This window comes from Dendropsophus ebraccatus, chromosome 7 (assembly GCF_027789765.1).
Source record: "Dendropsophus ebraccatus isolate aDenEbr1 chromosome 7, aDenEbr1.pat, whole genome shotgun sequence".
Classification (NCBI taxonomy): domain Eukaryota; kingdom Metazoa; phylum Chordata; class Amphibia; order Anura; family Hylidae; genus Dendropsophus; species Dendropsophus ebraccatus.
The window spans coordinates 148642536-148662665 of NC_091460.1; the positions used below are offsets into that span (position 1 = coordinate 148642536).

General features: G+C 46.1%; 1 protein-coding gene across 1 annotated transcript in view; it reads right to left on the reverse strand.

Moving 5' to 3' along the window:
* DCHS2 (dachsous cadherin-related 2) overlaps positions 1-20130 on the reverse strand; it is a 272583-nt gene that overhangs the window by 45005 nt on the left and 207448 nt on the right. Inside the window, exons 9-12 of the mRNA XM_069976220.1 lie at positions 15273-16101; positions 9924-10163; positions 4881-5015; positions 2748-2957 (exon numbers count right to left, since the gene is read on the reverse strand). Coding sequence (XP_069832321.1) covers positions 2748-2957; positions 4881-5015; positions 9924-10163; positions 15273-16101 — 1414 coding nt within the window. The remainder of the gene's footprint in view (positions 1-2747; positions 2958-4880; positions 5016-9923; positions 10164-15272; positions 16102-20130) is intronic.

Here is a 20130-nt window from a genome sequence, read left to right on the forward strand (position 1 = left end):
GGGATACACAAGGATACACACAGTGATATACAGGGATATACACAGGGATACACACAGGGATACACAAGGATACACACAGTGATATACAGGGATATACACAGGGATACACACAGGGATTCAGACAGGGATACACACAGGGATATACAGGGATATACAGTTATATACAGGGATACACAGGGATACACACAAGGATACACACAGGGATATACAGGGATACACACAGTGATATACACAAGGATACACACAGGGATACACAAGGATACACACAGGGATACACACAGGGATACACAAGGATACACACAGGGATACACAGGGATACACACAAGGATACACACAGGGATATACAGGGATACACACAGTGATATACACAAGGATACACACAGGGATACACAAGGATACACACAGGGATACACACAGGGATACACAAGGATACACACAGTGATATACAGGGATACACACAAGGATACACACAGGGATATACAGGGATACACACAGTGATATACAGGGATACACAGTGATATACAGGGATACACACAAGGATACACACAGGGATATACAGGGATACACACAAGGATACACACAGGGATATACACAGGGATACACACAGGGATACACACAAGGATATACAGGGATACACACAGGGATATACAGGGATACACACAGGGATATACACAGGGATACACACAGGGATACACACAGGGATACACACAAGGATACACACAGGGATATACAGGGATACACACAGGGATATACAGAGATACACACAGGGATACACACAGGGATACACACAGGGATACACACAGGGATATACACAGGGATACACACAGGGATATACACAGGGATACACACAGGGATATACAGGGATACACACAGGGATATACAGGGATACACACAGGGATATACACAGGGATATACACAGGGATACACACAGGGATACACACAGGGATACACACAGGGATACACACAAGGATACACACAGGGATACACACGGGGATATACAGGAATACACACAGGGAAACACACAGGGATACACACAAGGATACACACAGGGATACACACGGGGATATACAGGGATACACACAGGGATATACACAGGGATACACACAGGGATACACACAAGGATACACACGGGGATACACACGGGGATATACAGGGATACACACAGGGATACACACAGGGATACACACAGGGATACACACAAGGATACACACAGGGCTATACAGGGATACACACAAGGATACACACAGGGATACACAGGGATATACAGGGATATACACAAGGATACACACAGGGATACACACAGGGATACACACAGGGATACACACAAGGATACACACAGGGATATACACAGGGATACACACAAGGATACACACAGGGATACACATAAGGATACACACGGGGATACACACGGGGATATACAGGGATACACACAGGGATACACACAGGGATACACACAGGGATACACACAAGGATACACACAGGGATATACAGGGATATATACAGGGATACACACAAGGATACACACAGGGATACACACAGGGATACACACAAGGATACACACAGGGATATACAGGGATATACAGGGATATATACAGGGATACACACAAGGATACACACAGGGATACACACAAGGATACACACAGGGATACACACAGGGATATACAGGGATATATACAGGGATACACACAGGGATATACAGGGATATACACAGAGATACACACAGGGATATACAGGGATATACACAGGGATACACACAAGGATATACACAGGGATACACACAGGGATATACACAGGGATATACAGGGATACACACAGGGATACACACAGGGATATACAGGGATATACACAGGGATACACACAAGGATATACACAGGGATACACACAGGGATATACAGGGATATACACAGGGATACACACAAGGATATACACAGGGATACACACAGGGATATACAGGGATATACAGGGATACACACAGGGATACACACAGGGATATACAGGGATATACACAGGGATACACACAAGGATACACACAGGGATACACACAGGGATATACAGGGATACACACAGGGATATACAGGGATATACACAGGGATACACACAAGGATATACACAGGGATACACACAGGGATATACAGGGATACACACAGGGATACACACAGGGATATACAGGGATATACACAGGGATACACACAAGGATACACACAGGGATATACAGGGATACACACAAGGATACACACAGGGATACACACAGGGATATACACAGGGATACACACAGGGATACACACAAGGATACACACAGGGATACACACAGGGATATACAGGGATATACACAGGGATACACACAAGGATACACACAGGGATACACACAAGGATATACACAGGGATACACACAGGGATACACACAGGGATACACACAAGGATATACACAGGGATACACACAGGGATACACACAGGGATACACACAGGGATACACACAGGGATATACAGGGATATATACAGGGATACACACAAGGATACACACAGGGATACACACAAGGATACACACAGGGATACACACAGGGATATACAGGGATACACACAGGGATATACAGGGATACACACAGGGATATACAGGGATACACACAGGGATACACACAGGGATACACACAGTAAAAAAAGGAAGAACAATGCGAAGACCTGTAGAAAGTTCCGGATGTTTGTGACATATAACAAACAGCTCAGACAGTTCAGCAAACCTCATTAATTACCAATGATTTGGACTTGTACTCGGCCGTTGCTGCCAGCATCTTGGTCTACGGCCAACACTTTGTGAATTAGTCCCAGATCCTGGTTTTCTGGGACGTGGATCTCGGCCTCAGGAAGTAAGAGCTGAGGAGCATTATCGTTCTGGTCCAGGACTCTACACACAATGGTGGCCGAGCTGGAGAATGATGGGGATCCGCCGTCCGTCACCAGCACTGGGGATAATAAAGTATAATGGTGGAGAATAGGCAGTGACTATCCACCTATCATCAGATGGAACACTCCGGACTCTACAACCTCCTCTCCCAAACTCTGACTGATGGGAATTGTAGTTTACACCAGGTAGAGAGTCAGAGGTTGGGGGGGTCCCACCTGTATCATGGCTGCAACAATCTATACGGCTCCCAGGCGGCTTCTACAGGGATCAATAGTCATTCAGGAGAGTGAGCGGCTCCATCCTCCATGGGGTCAATTATCCCAAACTCATCTAGCTGATAATTGGCCTTTTGGACTATACATTACAGGCACCGAGGCACTGGGGTATTGGGGCACTGGGGTATTGGGGTATTGGGGCACTGGGGTATTGGGGCACTGGGGTATTGAGGCACTGAGGTACTGGGGTATTGGGGCACTGGGGTATTGGGGCACTGGGGTATTGGGGTACTGGGGTATTGGGGCACTGGGGTATTGGGGCACTGGGGTATTGGGGCACTGAGGTACTGGGGTATTGAGGTACTGGGGTACTGAGGTACTGGGGTATTGAGGTACTGGGGTACTGAGGTATTGAGGTACTGGGGTACTGAGGTACTGGGGTATTGAGGTACTGGGGTACTGAGGTACTGGGGTATTGAGGTACTGGGGTATTGGGGCACTGAGGTATTGAGGTACTGGGGTATTAAGGTATTGGGGTATTGGGGCATTGAGGTACTGGGGTATTGAGGTACTCGGGTATTGGGGCACTGGGGTATTGAGGTACTGGGGTATTGGGGCACTGAGGTACTGGGGTATTGCGGCACTGGGGTATTGGGGCACTGGGGTATTGAGGTACTGGGGTATTGGGGCACTGAGGTACTGGGGTATTGGGGCACTGGGGTATTGGGGTGCTGAAGTATTGATGCACTGGGGTATTGAGGTACTGGGGTATTGAGGTACTGGGGTATTGGGGTGCTGAGGTATTGGGGTGCTGAGGTATTGAGGCACTGGGGTATTGAGGCACTGGGGTATTGAGGTACTGGGGTATTGGGGTGCTGAGGTATTGAGGTGCTGAGGTATTGAGGCACTGGGGTATTGAGGCACTGGGGTATTGAGGTACTGGGGTATTGGGGTGCTGAGGTATTGAGGTACTGGGGTATTGGGGTGCTGAGGTATTGAGGTACTGGGGTATTGAGGTACTGGGGTATTGGGGTGCTGAGGTACTGGGGTATTGAGGCACTGGGGTATTGAAGCACTGAGGTATTGGGGTATTGGGGTACTGTCATCTCAACACACTTTCTACAAATCAAATATAAAACTGAAAATAAGAAATTTTACATTTTATTTTGTACGACATTTCCTCTTTCCCCTCTCAATAGACTTCTGTGAAGCATGTAACCTGATCCCTCAGTCCTCGGTCTCGGGACAGTTTTTTGCCATGTGAATGATAAGGTTAGAAAGTGTGTGTGCGGAGGGGGAGGAGTATCTGTGTAAGGGCCCTATTACACCAACAGATTATCTGGCAGATTTTTTAAAGCCAAAGCCAGGAATGCATTTAAAAAGAGGAGAGATCTCAGTCTTTCCTTTATGACCTGTTCTCTGTGTATAATCCACTCCTGGCTTTGGCTCAAAAAAATCTGTCAGATAATCTGTTGGTGTAATAGGGCCCCTACACAGATACTCCTCCTCCAGTCTCTGACCTTATCATTCACTTGGCAAAAAACTGTCCCGAGACAATGGACTGAGGGATCAGGTTACATGCTTTACAGAAGTCTATGGGGAGGGGGGAAGGACATTGGGGGGGGGCACGGTGAGTATAACTGGACCCCCCCTCCCCCTATACCAGGGGCAGTGTACCCGCCTCTATGTGGAAGGATGGGGTGTGTAGCGCTCTGGTTGTATCATGGAGGCGCTGGGGTTACGGCCTCCGCTCTGATAGTTCTTACCCCTTATAACGTGCCGTTCCTCCTTCTCTCTGTCTAGTGATGCGGCTGTTATCAGCTCTCCGGTATCTGGATTTATCCGGAAATATCCTTGTGCCGGGCCCGGCAGGATGTGATATGTCAGCGCAGCGTTGACTCCTGAAAGGAAGAAGCATGGCGGGGGTCATCTCATGTAATGACGTCCGGAGTCCCCTGAGGGTCCTAGTACACACAGCCATTTATCATCTGCCGACCAATCAGCCAGGTCACTGGGGGCCTATAGACGCCATGAGGGGCCCCGGCTGCACAAACAATCCTTGTATCATTTGTGCAGCCGGGCAAATGACCCGATCAGCTGAGGATTCGGCGTCTCTCGCGTCCGGCCGATCGCTGTCACTTTTACATGGGGTGGCAGGAGGGTTCCTCGCATCGCTCACCGGTGATAATCTGTCTGTGTAAAAGGCCCTGAAGCCTCCGGGATAATAGCTGGGCCCATCCTCAGCAGATCCTATACAATAGCAGACCACCCTCCCAGTGTAGCCGCAGATCAGACACTCGGTGCCGGGGGTCCGTCCTTCTATTAGTCTCTATACTCATTATATGACACTGCGACATTATACGTACAATACAAAGGGGACACGAGCGTATGTGACAGAGACCCCGATGTACAGCAGCTCCCCTGCTAGTGAGGCCCTGTATACTGCCTGTATATATACTGCTAGTGAGGCCCTGTATACTGCCTGTATATATACTGCTAGTGAGGCCCTGTATACTGCCTGTACATGGTGGGTATATATACTGCTAGTGAGGCCCTGTATACTGCCTGTATATATACTGCTAGTGAGGCCCTGTATACTGCCTGTATATATACTGCTAGTGAGGCCCTGTATACTGCCTGTACATGGTGGGTATATATACTGCTAGTGAGGCCCTGTATACTGTATACTGTCTGTATACTGTCTGTATATATACTGCTAGTGAGGCCCTGTATACTGCCTGTATATATACTGCTAGTGGGGCCCTGTATACTGCCTGTACATGGTGGGTATATATACTGCTAGTAAGGCCCTGTATACTGCCTGTATATGGTGGGTATATATACTGCTAGTGAGGCCCTGTATACTGCCTGTACATGGTGGGTATATATACTGATAGTGAGGCCCTGTATACTGCCTGTATATGGTGGGTATATATACTGCTAGTGAGGCCCTGTATACTGCCTGTACATGGTGGGTATATATACTGATAGTGAGGCCCTGTATGCTGCCTGTACATGGTGGGTATATATACCGCTAGTGAGGCCCTGTATACTGCCTGTATATATACCGCTAGTGAGGCCCTGTATACTGCCTATATATATATACTGCTAGTGAGGCCCTGTATACTGCCTGTATATAGTGGGTATATATACTGCTAGTGAGGCCCTGTATACTGCCTGTACATGGTGGGTATATATACCGCTAGTGAGGCCCTGTATACTGCCTGTACATGGTGGGTATATATACCGCTAGTGAGGCCCTGTATACTGCCTGTATATATACCGCTAGTGAGGCCCTGTATACTGCCTGTATATATACCGCTAGTGAGGCCCTGTATACTGCCTATATATATACCGCTAGTGAGGCCCTGTATACTGCCTGTACATGGTGGGTATATATACTGCTAGTGAGGCCCTGTATACTGCCTGTATATATACCGCTAGTGAGGCCCTGTATACTGTCTGTACATGGTGGGTATATATACTGCTAGTGAGGCCCTGTATACTGCCTGTATATATACCGCTAGTGAGGCCCTGTATACTGTCTGTACATGGTGGGTATATATACTGCTAGTGAGGCCATGTATACTGCCTGTACATGGTGGGTATATATACTGATAGTGAGGCCCTGTATGCTGTCTGTACATGGTGGGTATATATACCGCTAGTGAGGCCCTGTATACTGCCTGTACATGGTGGGTATATATACTGCTAGTGAGGCCCTGTATACTGCCTGTATATATACCGCTAGTGAGGCCCTGTATACTGCCTGTATATATACCGCTAGTGAGGCCCTGTATACTGCCTGTATATATACTGCTAGTGGGGCCCTGTATACTGCCTGTATATATACTGATAGTGAGGCCCTGTATACTGCCTGTACATGGTGGGTATATATACTGATAGTGAGGCCCTGTATACTGTCTGTACATGGTGGGTATATATACTGCTAGTGAGGCCCTGTATACTGCCTGTACATGGTGGGTATATATACTGATAGTGAGGCCCTGTATACTGCCTGTATATATACTGCTAGTGAGGCCCTGTATACTGTCTGTACATGGTGGGTATATATACTGCTAGTGAGGCCCTGTATACTGCCTGTATATATACTGATAGTGAGGCCCTGTATACTGCCTGTACATGGTGGGTATATATACTGATAGTGAGGCCCTGTATACTGTCTGTACATGGTGGGTATATATACTGCTAGTGAGGCCCTGTATACTGCCTGTACATGGTGGGTATATATACTGATAGTGAGGCCCTATATACTGCCTGTATATATACTGCTAGTGAGGCCCTGTATACTGTCTGTACATGGTGGGTATATATACTGCTAGTGAGGCCCTGTATACTGCCTGTATATATACTGCTAGTGAGGCCCTGTATACTGTCTGTACATGGTGGGTATATATACTGCTAGTGAGGCCATGTATACTGCCTGTACATGGTGGGTATATATACTGATAGTGAGGCCCTGTATGCTGTCTGTACATGGTGGGTATATATACCGCTAGTGAGGCCCTGTATACTGCCTGTACATGGTGGGTATATATACCGCTAGTGAGGCCCTGTATACTGCCTGTATATATACCGCTAGTGAGGCCCTGTATACTGCCTGTATATATACCGCTAGTGAGGCCCTGTATACTGCCTGTATATATACTGCTAGTGAGGCCCTGTATACTGCCTGTATATATACCGCTAGTGAGGCCCTGTATACTGCCTGTATATATACCGCTAGTGGGGCCCTGTATACTGCCTGTATATATACTGATAGTGAGGCCCTGTATACTGCCTGTACATGGTGGGTATATATACTGATAGTGAGGCCCTGTATACTGTCTGTACATGGTGGGTATATATACTGCTAGTGAGGCCCTGTATACTGCCTGTACATGGTGGGTATATATACTGCTAGTGAGGCCCTGTATACTGCCTGTATATATACTGCTAGTGGGGCCCTGTATACTGCCTGTACATGGTGGGTATATATACCGCTAGTGAGGCCCTGTATACTGCCTGTATATATACTGCTAGTGGGGCCCTGTATACTGCCTGTACATGGTGGGTATATATACTGATAGTGAGGCCCTGTATACTGTATACTGTCTGTATACTGTCTGTATACTGTCTGTATATATACTGCTAGTGATACTATAGTGAGGCCCTGTATACTGTCTGTGTATATATACAGCGTCCAGTAGTAGTGATATAACAGTAAGAAGGTCCTTACAGGAAGCTGCTCCTCTGGGAGGAGGGAGAATTAGAGGGAGAATTAGAGGGAGAATTAGAGGGAGAATTAGAGGGAGGTTTGTGGTTACATTAAAGTGTCATTTAAGGAACGAGTTGATGAAGAAGTAATGTAACATCGCCACCCGGTGGTGACTGAGTGTATTGTCCTGGGACGCCATTGTTACTGTGTATAGATTAGCTGTACAAACCACAGACTAATATTCTACATGGACAATCAGATGGGGTTATGGTGGGACTCTGCTGATAGACATTGTGGGGTGTCTGTAACCGATGAGACTCGCTTACACAGGGCCATTGTTACAGCTGCAGTTACCTCCCATCTCTCCTCACTCCTAAGGAGCAAATCTGGATTTTTATGCAGCAAAATGATGGAGCAACAAAGTGTCATTCTATAAATATATATTTTTCTATACAATATATTTAAGATGCCTGAGGAAGGCCCTGGCGTAATAAAGGGCCGGAACACGTTGTTTTAATAAACAGTTATTATTTTTGGTCTAAGATCACATAGTGTGTTGGTGATTGGCGACCAGCGCTCCCTCCTAAGCCGCATTGCTGCACCTGATGTCTGCACCTGTCTCACCTGAAGGGTGTCCCTGTCTCAGATGCCTCTGCTGGGTCTCTCTGTGTTCCCTAATTGCTTAATTCCTTGGTTTGGCCGTGAATGACCCAGAGCTGGCAGCGGTGTTATTGGAGCGATTGATAGAGTTGTGCCTATCGCTTGCACAACTCATCCAGGTGAGCGTCCACTTGTTCACCTTTCCTCACTCCCTTTGTTTTACACGTATTACTGCACTAGCACCCCTTCTCTCCTTTCTCATTCCTGTGTGAAACGGAGGCTGGCGGGACTCCGTGTGAACTCGCCCTTACTTTATTAACCCGTAAGATGGGTAATGTGTGCAGGTACCACTTGGCTAGGTTTGCTGCAGAGGGATTCATCCGGCTCACATCACATCATCAATGGCTCCGAGAGGCGCTGCAGCCGCTCATTAGCTACGATGGCTCAGAGAGGCGCTGCAGCCGCTCATCAGCTACAAATACCCAGAGAGACGCTGCAGCCGCTCATCAGCTACAAATACCCAGAGAGACGCTGCAGCCGCTCATCAGCTACGATGGCTCCGAGAGACGCTGCAGCCGCTCATCAGCTACAATGGCTCCGAGAGACGCTGCAGCCGCTCATCAGCTACAATGGCTCCGAGAGACGCTGCAGCCGCTCATCAGCTACAATGGCTCCGAGAGGCGCTGCAGCCGCTCATCAGCTACAAATACTCAGAGAGACGCTGCAGCTGAAGGTAAAGCCACAGCCAGCCACCATGGAGGGAACCCGTCCGAAAGCCCAAGCTGAACCTTTGCCCCTGGGCCCCTGAGCTCTTAGCTGGGCCCCTGGCTGTACAGAATGGGATTTCTCAGTGTTTTCTTTAGTACTTACATTACTTGTCCCAAGTTTTGGGAAATTGGTAAAAGCCAAAAGATATAAATTGCTAAAAACTATAGAAGAATCCAGAAGACCATTAATACTATTTATTAGACAAATCTGAAACCCCAGGCACCTGAATCACCGTCCTCGGCTTCAACCTTCATCACCCGCTCTCCAGGCTCTTGGTTTTCGGGAATCTCGGTTTCATACAGGACTTGTTTGAATGTCGGTAACACGTCATTGACATCAGTAACCGTTATGGTAACAATCTGGGCTGCATGGAGAGCTGGGTTTCCATTGTCTGTGGCCAAGATGGTTAAAGTATAATGTTCCTGGATCTCACGGTCGACTGTAGCGGATAAGCGGAGCCATCCTGGAGGGGTTTACAAATGTGAGGAAATAAGATTTATCACACAAATTCTTCATCCGTAAGTAACTATATCAGCCGGTAACTATAACAGGCGGTAACTATATCAGCCGGTAACTATAACAGGCGGTAACTATATCAGCCGGTAACTATAACAGCCGGTAACTATAACAGCCGGTAACTATATCAGCCGGTAACTATATCAGCCGGTAACTATATCAGAGGGTAACTATAACAGCCGGTAACTATAACAGCCGGTAACTATAACAGCCGGTAACTATAACAGCCGGTAACTATATCAGCCGGTAACTATAACAGCCGGTAACTATATCAGAGGGTAACTATATCAGCCGGTAACTATATCAGCCGGTAACTATAACAGAGGGTAACTATATCAGCCGGTAACTATATCAGAGGGTAACTATAACAGGCGGTAATTATAACAGGCGGTAACTATAACAGGCGGTAACTATATCAGGTGGTAACTATATCAGGCGGTAACTATATCAGCCGGTAGCAATATCAGCCGGTAACAATATCAGCCGGTAGCAATATCAGGCGGTAATTACTAGAGATGAGTGAACCTGGAGCAGCTGGAGTCCATCCGAACCCAAACTTTCGGTATTTGATTAGCGGTGGCTGCTGAAGTTGGATAAAGCCCTAAGGCTATGTGGAGATCATGGATATAGTCATTGGCTGTATCCATGTTTTCCAGACAACCTTACAGCTTTATCCAAGTTCATATATACAAAAAGGTTCACAGTAGAGGAACTTAATCACCCTTATTCTCAGTATAGCCCACTAGTAAGTTATAGCCATGGGTGTCACTCTACTCAATTAACAGAAAAACCCACCATAAAGATGAATACACAACAGAAAACTATGGGCATAGATTCTGAATCACTGCAAAATGTATTTATCATAATTATGATGATAACATAATAAAAACAATATATAAAAACTCACTAAAAATATTTAAAAACAAGCAGGTACAATACATATATAATAGACAACAACATAGGATGTATGGGTGATCAAATATTAGGTGCGTCGCAATGGTATGTCATTCCCTACAAATAAACCGCTATTCCAGCAATATTATGGCACAAGACAAACCAGAGATAATGATAAAGCTTATCAGCACTCACCCATTCCACCTAGGAGGGTCACAGCTGTCCCATAGGTGGAATGGGTGAGTGCTGATAAGGTTTATCATTATCTCTGAACTACGAACTGGAGAGGAAGGAACGGCTGCACATCCCATCTATGGCTGATACTAATGCCGCCAGGCCTATATTAAAAATCAACACCAGAGTGTCTGTATATGAATTGATCAAGCCATATTGCCCCATGTACCACCGCGCAGGTCCTCTGGTCCACACGGGTCCCTACGCTAACTCCACACAGTGTCTGTCAGCGACCGCCAACCCCGCAAAGCGTGCACCTGCAGGGAAGGGAGGCCATGGAACGGCCCTGCAACCCCAATGTCACAGGACCAGACCCAAAAAGCCCCACCAAAACCCAGCCAGCACCACCGGCGGGGAAGGCTGCCCCCAAACGACACAAGTATGGATATGGTATTACACTTACCATTACTGCTCTCACAGAATGGGGAAGACATAGGGTCCAGACATGTGAGCACAGGCATATCCTGCTAATTATGGTCATGTGGGTCTTATAAAGGAGTGCGAGCTGTTCAGAGAGGGAGAACTGTAAAACACGAACTGGAGAGAGAGGAACGGCTGCACATCATTATGATTATCTCTGGTTTGTCTTGTGCCATAATATTGCTGGAATAGCGGTTTATTTGTAGGGAATGACATCCCATTGCGACGCACCTAATATTTGATCACCCATTCATCCTATGTTGTTGTCTATTATATATGTATTGTACCTGCTTGTTTTTAAATATTTTTAGTGAGTTTTTATATATTGTTTTTATTATGTTATCATCATAATTATGATAAATACATTTTGCAGTGATTCAGAATCTATGCCCATAGTTTTATCCAAGTTCAGCAGCCCCCGCTAATCAAATACCGAACATTCAGGTTCGGATCGACTCGAACCCCAACCCGGTTCGCTCATCTCTAGTAATTATATCAGGCAGTAACTATATCAGAGGGTAACTATATCAGCTGGTAACTATATCAGAGGGTAACTATATCAGCTGGTAACTATATCAGCTGGTAACTATATCAGAGGGTAACTATATCAGAGGGTAACTATATCAGCTGGTAACTATATCAGAGGGTAACTATATCAGCTGGTAACTATATCAGGTGGTAACTATATCAGGCGGTAACTATATCAGCCAGTAACTATATCAGCCGGTAACTATATCAGCCGGTAACTATATCAGGGGGTAACTATATCAGGTGGTAACTATATCAGGCGGTAACTATATCAGGCGGTGCTATATCAGCCGGTAACTATATCAGGTGGTAACTATATCAGGTGGTAACTATATCAGGCGGTGCTATATCAGCCGGTAACTATATCAGGTGGTAACTATATCAGGCGGTGCTATATCAGGCGGTAACTATATCAGCCGGTAACTATATCAGGCGGTGCTATATCAGGCGGTAACTATATCAGGCGGTAACTATATCAGGCGGTGCTATATCAGGCGGTAACTATATCAGGCGGTGTTATATCAGGCGGTAACTATATCAGGCGGTGCTATATCAGGCGGTGCTATATCAGGCGGTAACTATATCAGCCGGTAACTATATCAGGCGGTAACTATATCAGCCGGTAACTATAACAGGCAGTAACTATATCAGCCGGTAATTATATCAGCCGGTAACTATATCAGGCGGTAACTATATCAGCCGGTAACTATATCAGCTGGTAGACATATAGGGCGGTAACTATAACAGGCGGTAACTATATCAGAGGGTAACTATATCAGAGGGTAACTATATCAGGCGGTAACTATATCAGCCGGTAGCAATATCAGGCGGTAATTATTAGAGATGAGTGAACCTGGAGCAGCTGGAGTCCATCCGAACCCAAACTTTCGGTATTTGATTAGCGGTGGCTGCTGAAGTTGGATAAAGCCCTAAGGCTATGTGGAAATCATGGATATAGTCATTGGCTGTATCCATGTTTTCCAGACAACCTTACAGCTTTATCCAAGTTCAGCAGCCACCGCTAATCAAATACCGAATGATCGGGTTCGGATCGACTCAAACCTGAACCCGGTTCGCTCATCTCTAGTAATTATATCAGAGGGTAACTATATCAAGCCATAACTATATCAGCCGGTAACTATATCAGCCGGTAGATATATCAGGCGGTAACTATATCAGGTGGTAACTATATCAGGTGGTAACTATATCAGGTGGTAACTATATCAGGTGGTAACTATATCAGGTGGTAACTATATCAGGTGGTAACTATATCAGGCGGTGCTATATCAGGCGGTGCTATATCAGGCGGTAACTATATCAGGCGGTAACTATATCAGGCGGTGCTATATCAGGCGGTAACTATATCAGGCGGTAACTATATCAGGCGGTAACTATATCAGCCGGTAACTATATCAGGTGGTAACTATATCAGGCGGTAACTATATCAGCCGGTAACTATATCAGGCGGTAACTATATCAGGCGGTAACTATATCAGCCGGTAACTATATCAGCCGGTAACTATATCAGCCGGTAACTATATCAGGTGGTAACTATAACAGCCGGTAACTATATCAGCCGGTAACTATATCAGGCGGTAACTATATCAGGCGGTAACTATATCAGGCGGTAACTATATCAGGCGGTGCTATATCAGGCGGTAACTATATCAGGCGGTAACTATATCAGGCGGTAACTATATCAGGCGGTAACTATATCAGGTGGTAACTATATCAGGCGGTAACTATATCAGGCAGTAACTATATCAGGCGGTAACTATATCAGGCGGTAACTATATCAGCCGGTAACTATATCAGGCGGTAACTATATCAGCCGGTAACTATATCAGGCGGTAATTATATCAGCCGGTAACTATATCAGGCGGTAACTATATCAGAGGGTAACTATATCAGCCGATAACTATAACAGGCAGTAACTATATCAGCCAGTAACTATATCAGGCGGTAACTATATCAGGCGGTAACTATATCAGCCGGTAACTATAACAGGCGGTAACTATATCAGCCGGTAACTATAACAGGCGGTAACTATATCAGCCGGTAACTATAACAGGCGGTAACTATATCAGCCGGTAACTATAACAGGCAGTAACTATATCAGCCGGTAATTATATCAGGCGGTAACTATATCAGGGGGTAACTATATCAGCCGGTAACTATAACAGGCAGTAACTATATCAGCCGGTAGCTATATCAGGCGGTGACTATATCAGGCGGTAATTATATCAGGCGGTAACTATATCAGGGGGTAACTATATCAGCCGGTAACTATAACAGGCGGTAACTATATCAGCCGGTAGATATATCAGGCGGTAACTATATCAAGCGGTGACTATATCAGCTGGTAACTATAACAGGCGGTAACTATATCAGCCGGTAGATATATCAGGCGGTAACTATATCAGGCGGTGACTATATCAGGCGGTAACTATAACAGAGGGTAACTATATCAGGCGGTAACTATATCAGCCGATAGATATATCAGGCGGTAACTATAACAGGCGGTAACTATATCAGCCGGTAACTATATCAGCCGGTAGATATATCAGGCGGTAACTATAACAGAGGTTAACTATATCAGGCGGTAACTATATCAGCCGATAGATATATCAGGCGGTAACTATATCAGGCGGTAACTATATCAGCCGGTAACTATATCAGGCAGTAACTATATCAGCCAGTAACTATATCAGGCGGTAACTATATCAGGCAGTAACTATATCAGCCAGTAACTATATCAGGCGGTAACTATATCAGCCGATAGATATATCAGGCGGTAACTATAACAGGCGGTAACTATATCAGCCGGTAACTATATCAGCCGGTAGATATATCAGGCGGTAACTATATCAGGCGGTAACTATATCAGGCGGTAACTATATCAGGCGGTAACGCTGTTGACGGATCTCACGGACGTTCCTTCCACACACAATGGTCTTTTTTATATAATGAAGTATAATACCTGTAGTTTCATCCAGCGAGAACACCTGCTTGGAGTTTCCATCCTGGATGTGGAATGTTATTTGTCCGTTCCTTCCCTCATCAGGATCCTCGGCCACTACTCGATGTATGAGCGCCCCGACCTCTGCATCCTCCATCACAGAGGCGGCGGCCGCTGACAGGAAGTATGGACGGTTGTCGTTGACGTCGTGGATGATAATGTGAGCGGTCAGTGAGCAGCGCCGGCGCTGTGTAATATCAGCCGCCTGGTCTGTCGCAATCACCATCACCGTAAACGACTTCTCGGTTTCGCGGTCCAGAGCTTGGTTTGTAGACAAGATTCCATCCCATTCGTTAATAAAAAAGGGATTTTCTTTGTTTAAAGAATATTTAATTTTGCTGTTTTCTTGGCTGCCATCTCCATCTTTTGCCTTAAAGGTGTACAAGACAGTCCCGATGGGGGCATTCTCTGCAACCCCTAGGACTATCAGGTGGTCAGGAAACAATGGGTAATGGTCATTGTGGTCTTCAACATCAACCTTCAGGATGACCGGGCGGCTCTTGGGAGGTTCCTTGCTATGGTCTTCTATGCTGAGAGATAACATATATTGGGTGCTTGTCTCATAATCTACATGTCTGGAAAGATAGACGTCTCCACTCGAAGCATCAACAGTAAAAGGACTGGTGCGGTCGTCTTCAGAGAGCTGATACAGGAGCTTAGCACTGGCCACATTCTTATAGTCAGGCACCTTCACGGAGCCGATCCTCTCAGTCGGACTCACATTTTCTGGAATCTTCATTGTCTGGACGTCAATCAGATATTTAGATTTCTCAGTGGATGTTGAGACGACCTAAAACACATGAGTAATACGATTACACAGTATAGGAGTCACAGTGTATAAGTAACTGTATAGGAGTCACAGTACAGGAGTCACAGAATAGGAGTCACAGTACAGGAGTCAGTATATAAGCAACAGTATAGGAGTCACCGTACAGGAGTCACAGAATAGGAGTTAGGAGTCACAGTATATAAGTAACAGTACAGGAGTCAGTATATAAGTAACAGTATAGGAATCACCGTACAGGAGTCACAGAGTAGGAGTCACAGTATATAAGTAACAGTATAGGAGTCACTGTATAGGATTCACAGTACAGGAGTCACAGTATGGGAGGCACAGTACAGGAGTCACAGTATGGGAGTCACAGTATAAAGCTGTCAGAGAAGTAACACTACCATCACTCCTTCAGAACCATTGCTTAGACAATAAGATGCCATGTAACAGTGTAGTACGGCTGGAATGTATCATATTTACCATTTTTTGGCTATTCTTACTTCTTTTTATGTTTCTTGTCACTCTGTATAAAGTAACTCATCATTTTTCAGTGCCTTAAAGGACAATTCCTGCGACATTGCAAAAAAAAAAAAAAAAGCGACAAACACATTTTTATACTTTCCCTCCCTCCTGGGTCCCAGGAGCTTGTACCTTCTCTATTACTCCTTTCTATCTGTAAAGTGGTAGGGGATAGCGCTCATCCAATATACAAATTCTAACAATCACGATAGCACTCACCCGGTGTATGTGGGCATGGAAAATTCCTTACCCACTCCACCAAATATCCAAGATAGTGCGTAAAGAAGTGTCACTCTCCGTCACAGCCGGAACATCCAGATATGGAGGGCGCTAAGTTTAAATCCCGGGGTGTTACCACTCCGGTAGTAACAAAATGGAGTGAAATAGAAAAAACAAACAGAAGCGCTCAGAGACAGACACTAGTCGATATAGTGAGATTCTTGCAAAAAATGATAAAGTCCACTTACTTCACTATGGGGGAAAGATCCTGAGTAATGATCTGACCCCCTCCAGGACGCTTGTCAGTATATATGCACCAATGAACCGTAAGCCGTCATGAGTACCAAAGCGGTTTTATTTCCAGAATAGGATGGCAACGCGTTTCGGTGGGTATTAGATCCACCTTTTTCAAGCCCTTGCTTGAAAAAGGTGGATCTAATACCCACCGAAACGCGTTGCCATCCTATTCTGGAAATAAAACCGCTTTGGTACTCATGACGGCTTACGGTTCATTGGTGCATATATACTGACAAGCGTCCTGGAGGGGGTCAGATCATTACTCAGGATCTTTCCCCCATAGTGAAGTAAGTGGACTTTATCATTTTTTGCAAGAATCTCACTATATCGACTAGTGTCTGTCTCTGAGCGCTTCTGTTTGTTTTTTCTATTTCACTCCATTTCCTTTCTATCTGGGTATGTAGACGCCATGTTATTGCTGCAACCTCAAAACAAAGACCTGCAGGCATCACGAAAGCCGCTGCACTGGAGAGTTCTCAGGTCAGTCATTGTCACAAGAGCCGCTGCACTGGAGAGTTCTCAGGTCAGTCATCCTGACAAGAGCCGCTGCACTGGAGAGTTCTCAGGTCAGTCATTCTTTTCTTACATTTCTCGGCCTTAATAAACGTCTTCACATCTGAGAGACCCCTTGTAGTGTGCTTTGGGGTGCTACGGGCCATTTAGATCTCCGGCTCTTTACAATGAATCGTAATTGTGTTTGTACATTGATACTAATATTGTCCTTTTTATTGCTTATACAAAGCCTCATAATAACACTTGTAGCTCATCTATGTGTATTGTCTGGTAACTATATGTAATAATGGGACTTTGTGTTCTTGTAGTCGCAGTTCTTCCATGCTGCTGTTCTAAGGCAAGAAGAATCAATGGCGTCAGCCTGAGGGACAGCTCCAATGGCGTCAGCTGAGGGACAGCTCCAATGGCGTCAGCTGAGGGACAGCTCCAATGGCGTCAGCTGAGGGACAGCTCCAATGGCGTCAGCTGAGGGACAGCTCCAATGGCGTCAGCTGAGGGACAGCTCCAATGGCGTCAGCTGAGGGACAGCTCCAATGGCGTCAGCTGAGGGACAGCTCCAATGGCGTCAGCTGAGGGACAGCTCCAATGGCGTCAGCTGAGGGACAGCTCCAATGGCGTCAGCTGAGGGACAGCTCCAATGGCGTCAGCTGAGGGACAGCTCCAATGGCGTCAGCTGAGGGACAGCTCCAATGGCGTCAGCTGAGGGACAGCTCCAATGGCGTCAGCTGAGGGACAGCTCCAATGGCGTCAGCTGAGGGACAGCTCCAATGGCGTCAGCTGAGGGACAGCTCCAATGGCGTCAGCTGAGGGACAGCTCCAATGGCGTCAGCTGAGGGACAGCTCCAATGGCGTCAGCTGAGGGACAGCTCCAATGGCGTCAGCTGAGGGACAGCTCCAATGGCGTCAGCTGAGGGACAGCTCCAATGGGTCAGCTGAGGGACAGCTCCAATGGGTCAGCTGAGGGACAGCTCCAATGGGTCAGCTGAGGGACAGCTCCAATGGCGTCAGCTGAGGGACAGCTCCAATGGGTCAGCTGAGGGACAGCTCCAATGGGTCAGCTGAGGGACAGCTCCAATATAGAAAAACGTCCGTTTGTGCAAAACCAGTTTGGTGGGTTTTTTTACACTGCGCACAGACAGAGATGATAGAGTCGATATTAGAGATGAGCGGGAACCAAAATACTCAAAGGCTCAAAATTCAAACACTCCTTAAGGCCGCGCCGCAGCGCACTCATTGTCTGACCTGCAGGAGACGTCCGGGGCCCCTGAAGGAGGCCAGACTGTGGAGAAATCAGCTGCGGATACATTACGTGTGAAGCTACCCCAATGTTCAACAGATCGATCGAGTATCAAATCCCATTGAAGTCAATGGGAGATGCAGGCTTGTTTCTTGGAAACCTTAATTTGGGGGTCACGAAGTCCACAATGACACCTCAGTAAATGATGCCAACACCTCTGGATGCAGCTGGGACAGCAGGGGAAGCATGCCTGGCTGCATCTAACACGCCAAAGTCGCAGTATCACGCCACTATCACAGCCTCTCAGCTACAGTGATCCCTCAACTTACAATGGCCTCAGGATACAATATTTTTAACATACAATGGTCCTTTCTGGACCATCGTAACTTGAGACCAGATACAACATACAACATGCACTGCTACAGACAGTCGGGATCTGCGGCACATGTGAATATCTAGATGATTGACCAGAAAAAGTGGCCATTATATTGGTAAAACCCCCAGTATTCCTGAGGTGCCTGCACTGGTTGGCTGGTAGTGATTCTCTGCAGTATGGTGTGTCCTGTGCTGCTGTGTCCTGCACCAGGATGAGCTGCTCCTTTGGGCACCAGGTGAGGGCGGCTTCATGTTATATTTCTGGGACCCTGTGTGATCTGTACAGGACCCTGAAACCAGTCCAGTCCTCTACATAGAAAGTGATGTACAGCTTCCAGTCGCTCTGACTGTTGTATGTAAGCACTTGCTTTATCTATATAAGTTATCAGATTATTTTTCTTTAAATCTTAATTTTTTTCTTTTTTTGGGGTGATATATTGGCGGCTTCAGAACCAATTACCAGTTTTCCATAGAGTTATGGACTAGAGTAATGGTCGTCCTGGAACCAATTAATATTATATGTTGAGGGATCACTGTATTCACTCCAAACACAATATAACCTCTATGTAAAGTCTTTTTCCACTACAAGGAAACCTTCTTTCCTCTACATAGACAGAAAGCCAAACTGTAAGCAAAAGAAAGAAGAAAAATTTTCCTGCACCCCTTTAAATCACGTTGTCTCTGACAGCTACAGATTGCATAGGCAAGGGGGACATCACACAGCACCCACCGCTAACTGTCATTGTGTGTGTGATGTACTCAGACGCGTACTACACATAAAGGGAGGTGGGTCTCATGGAAACCCTGTAAAAATTAAGTTTGTGGCCCTTGAGGTGAGCCCACAATAATTGATAATTGAGTTTGTGGCTCTTGAGGTGAGCCCACAA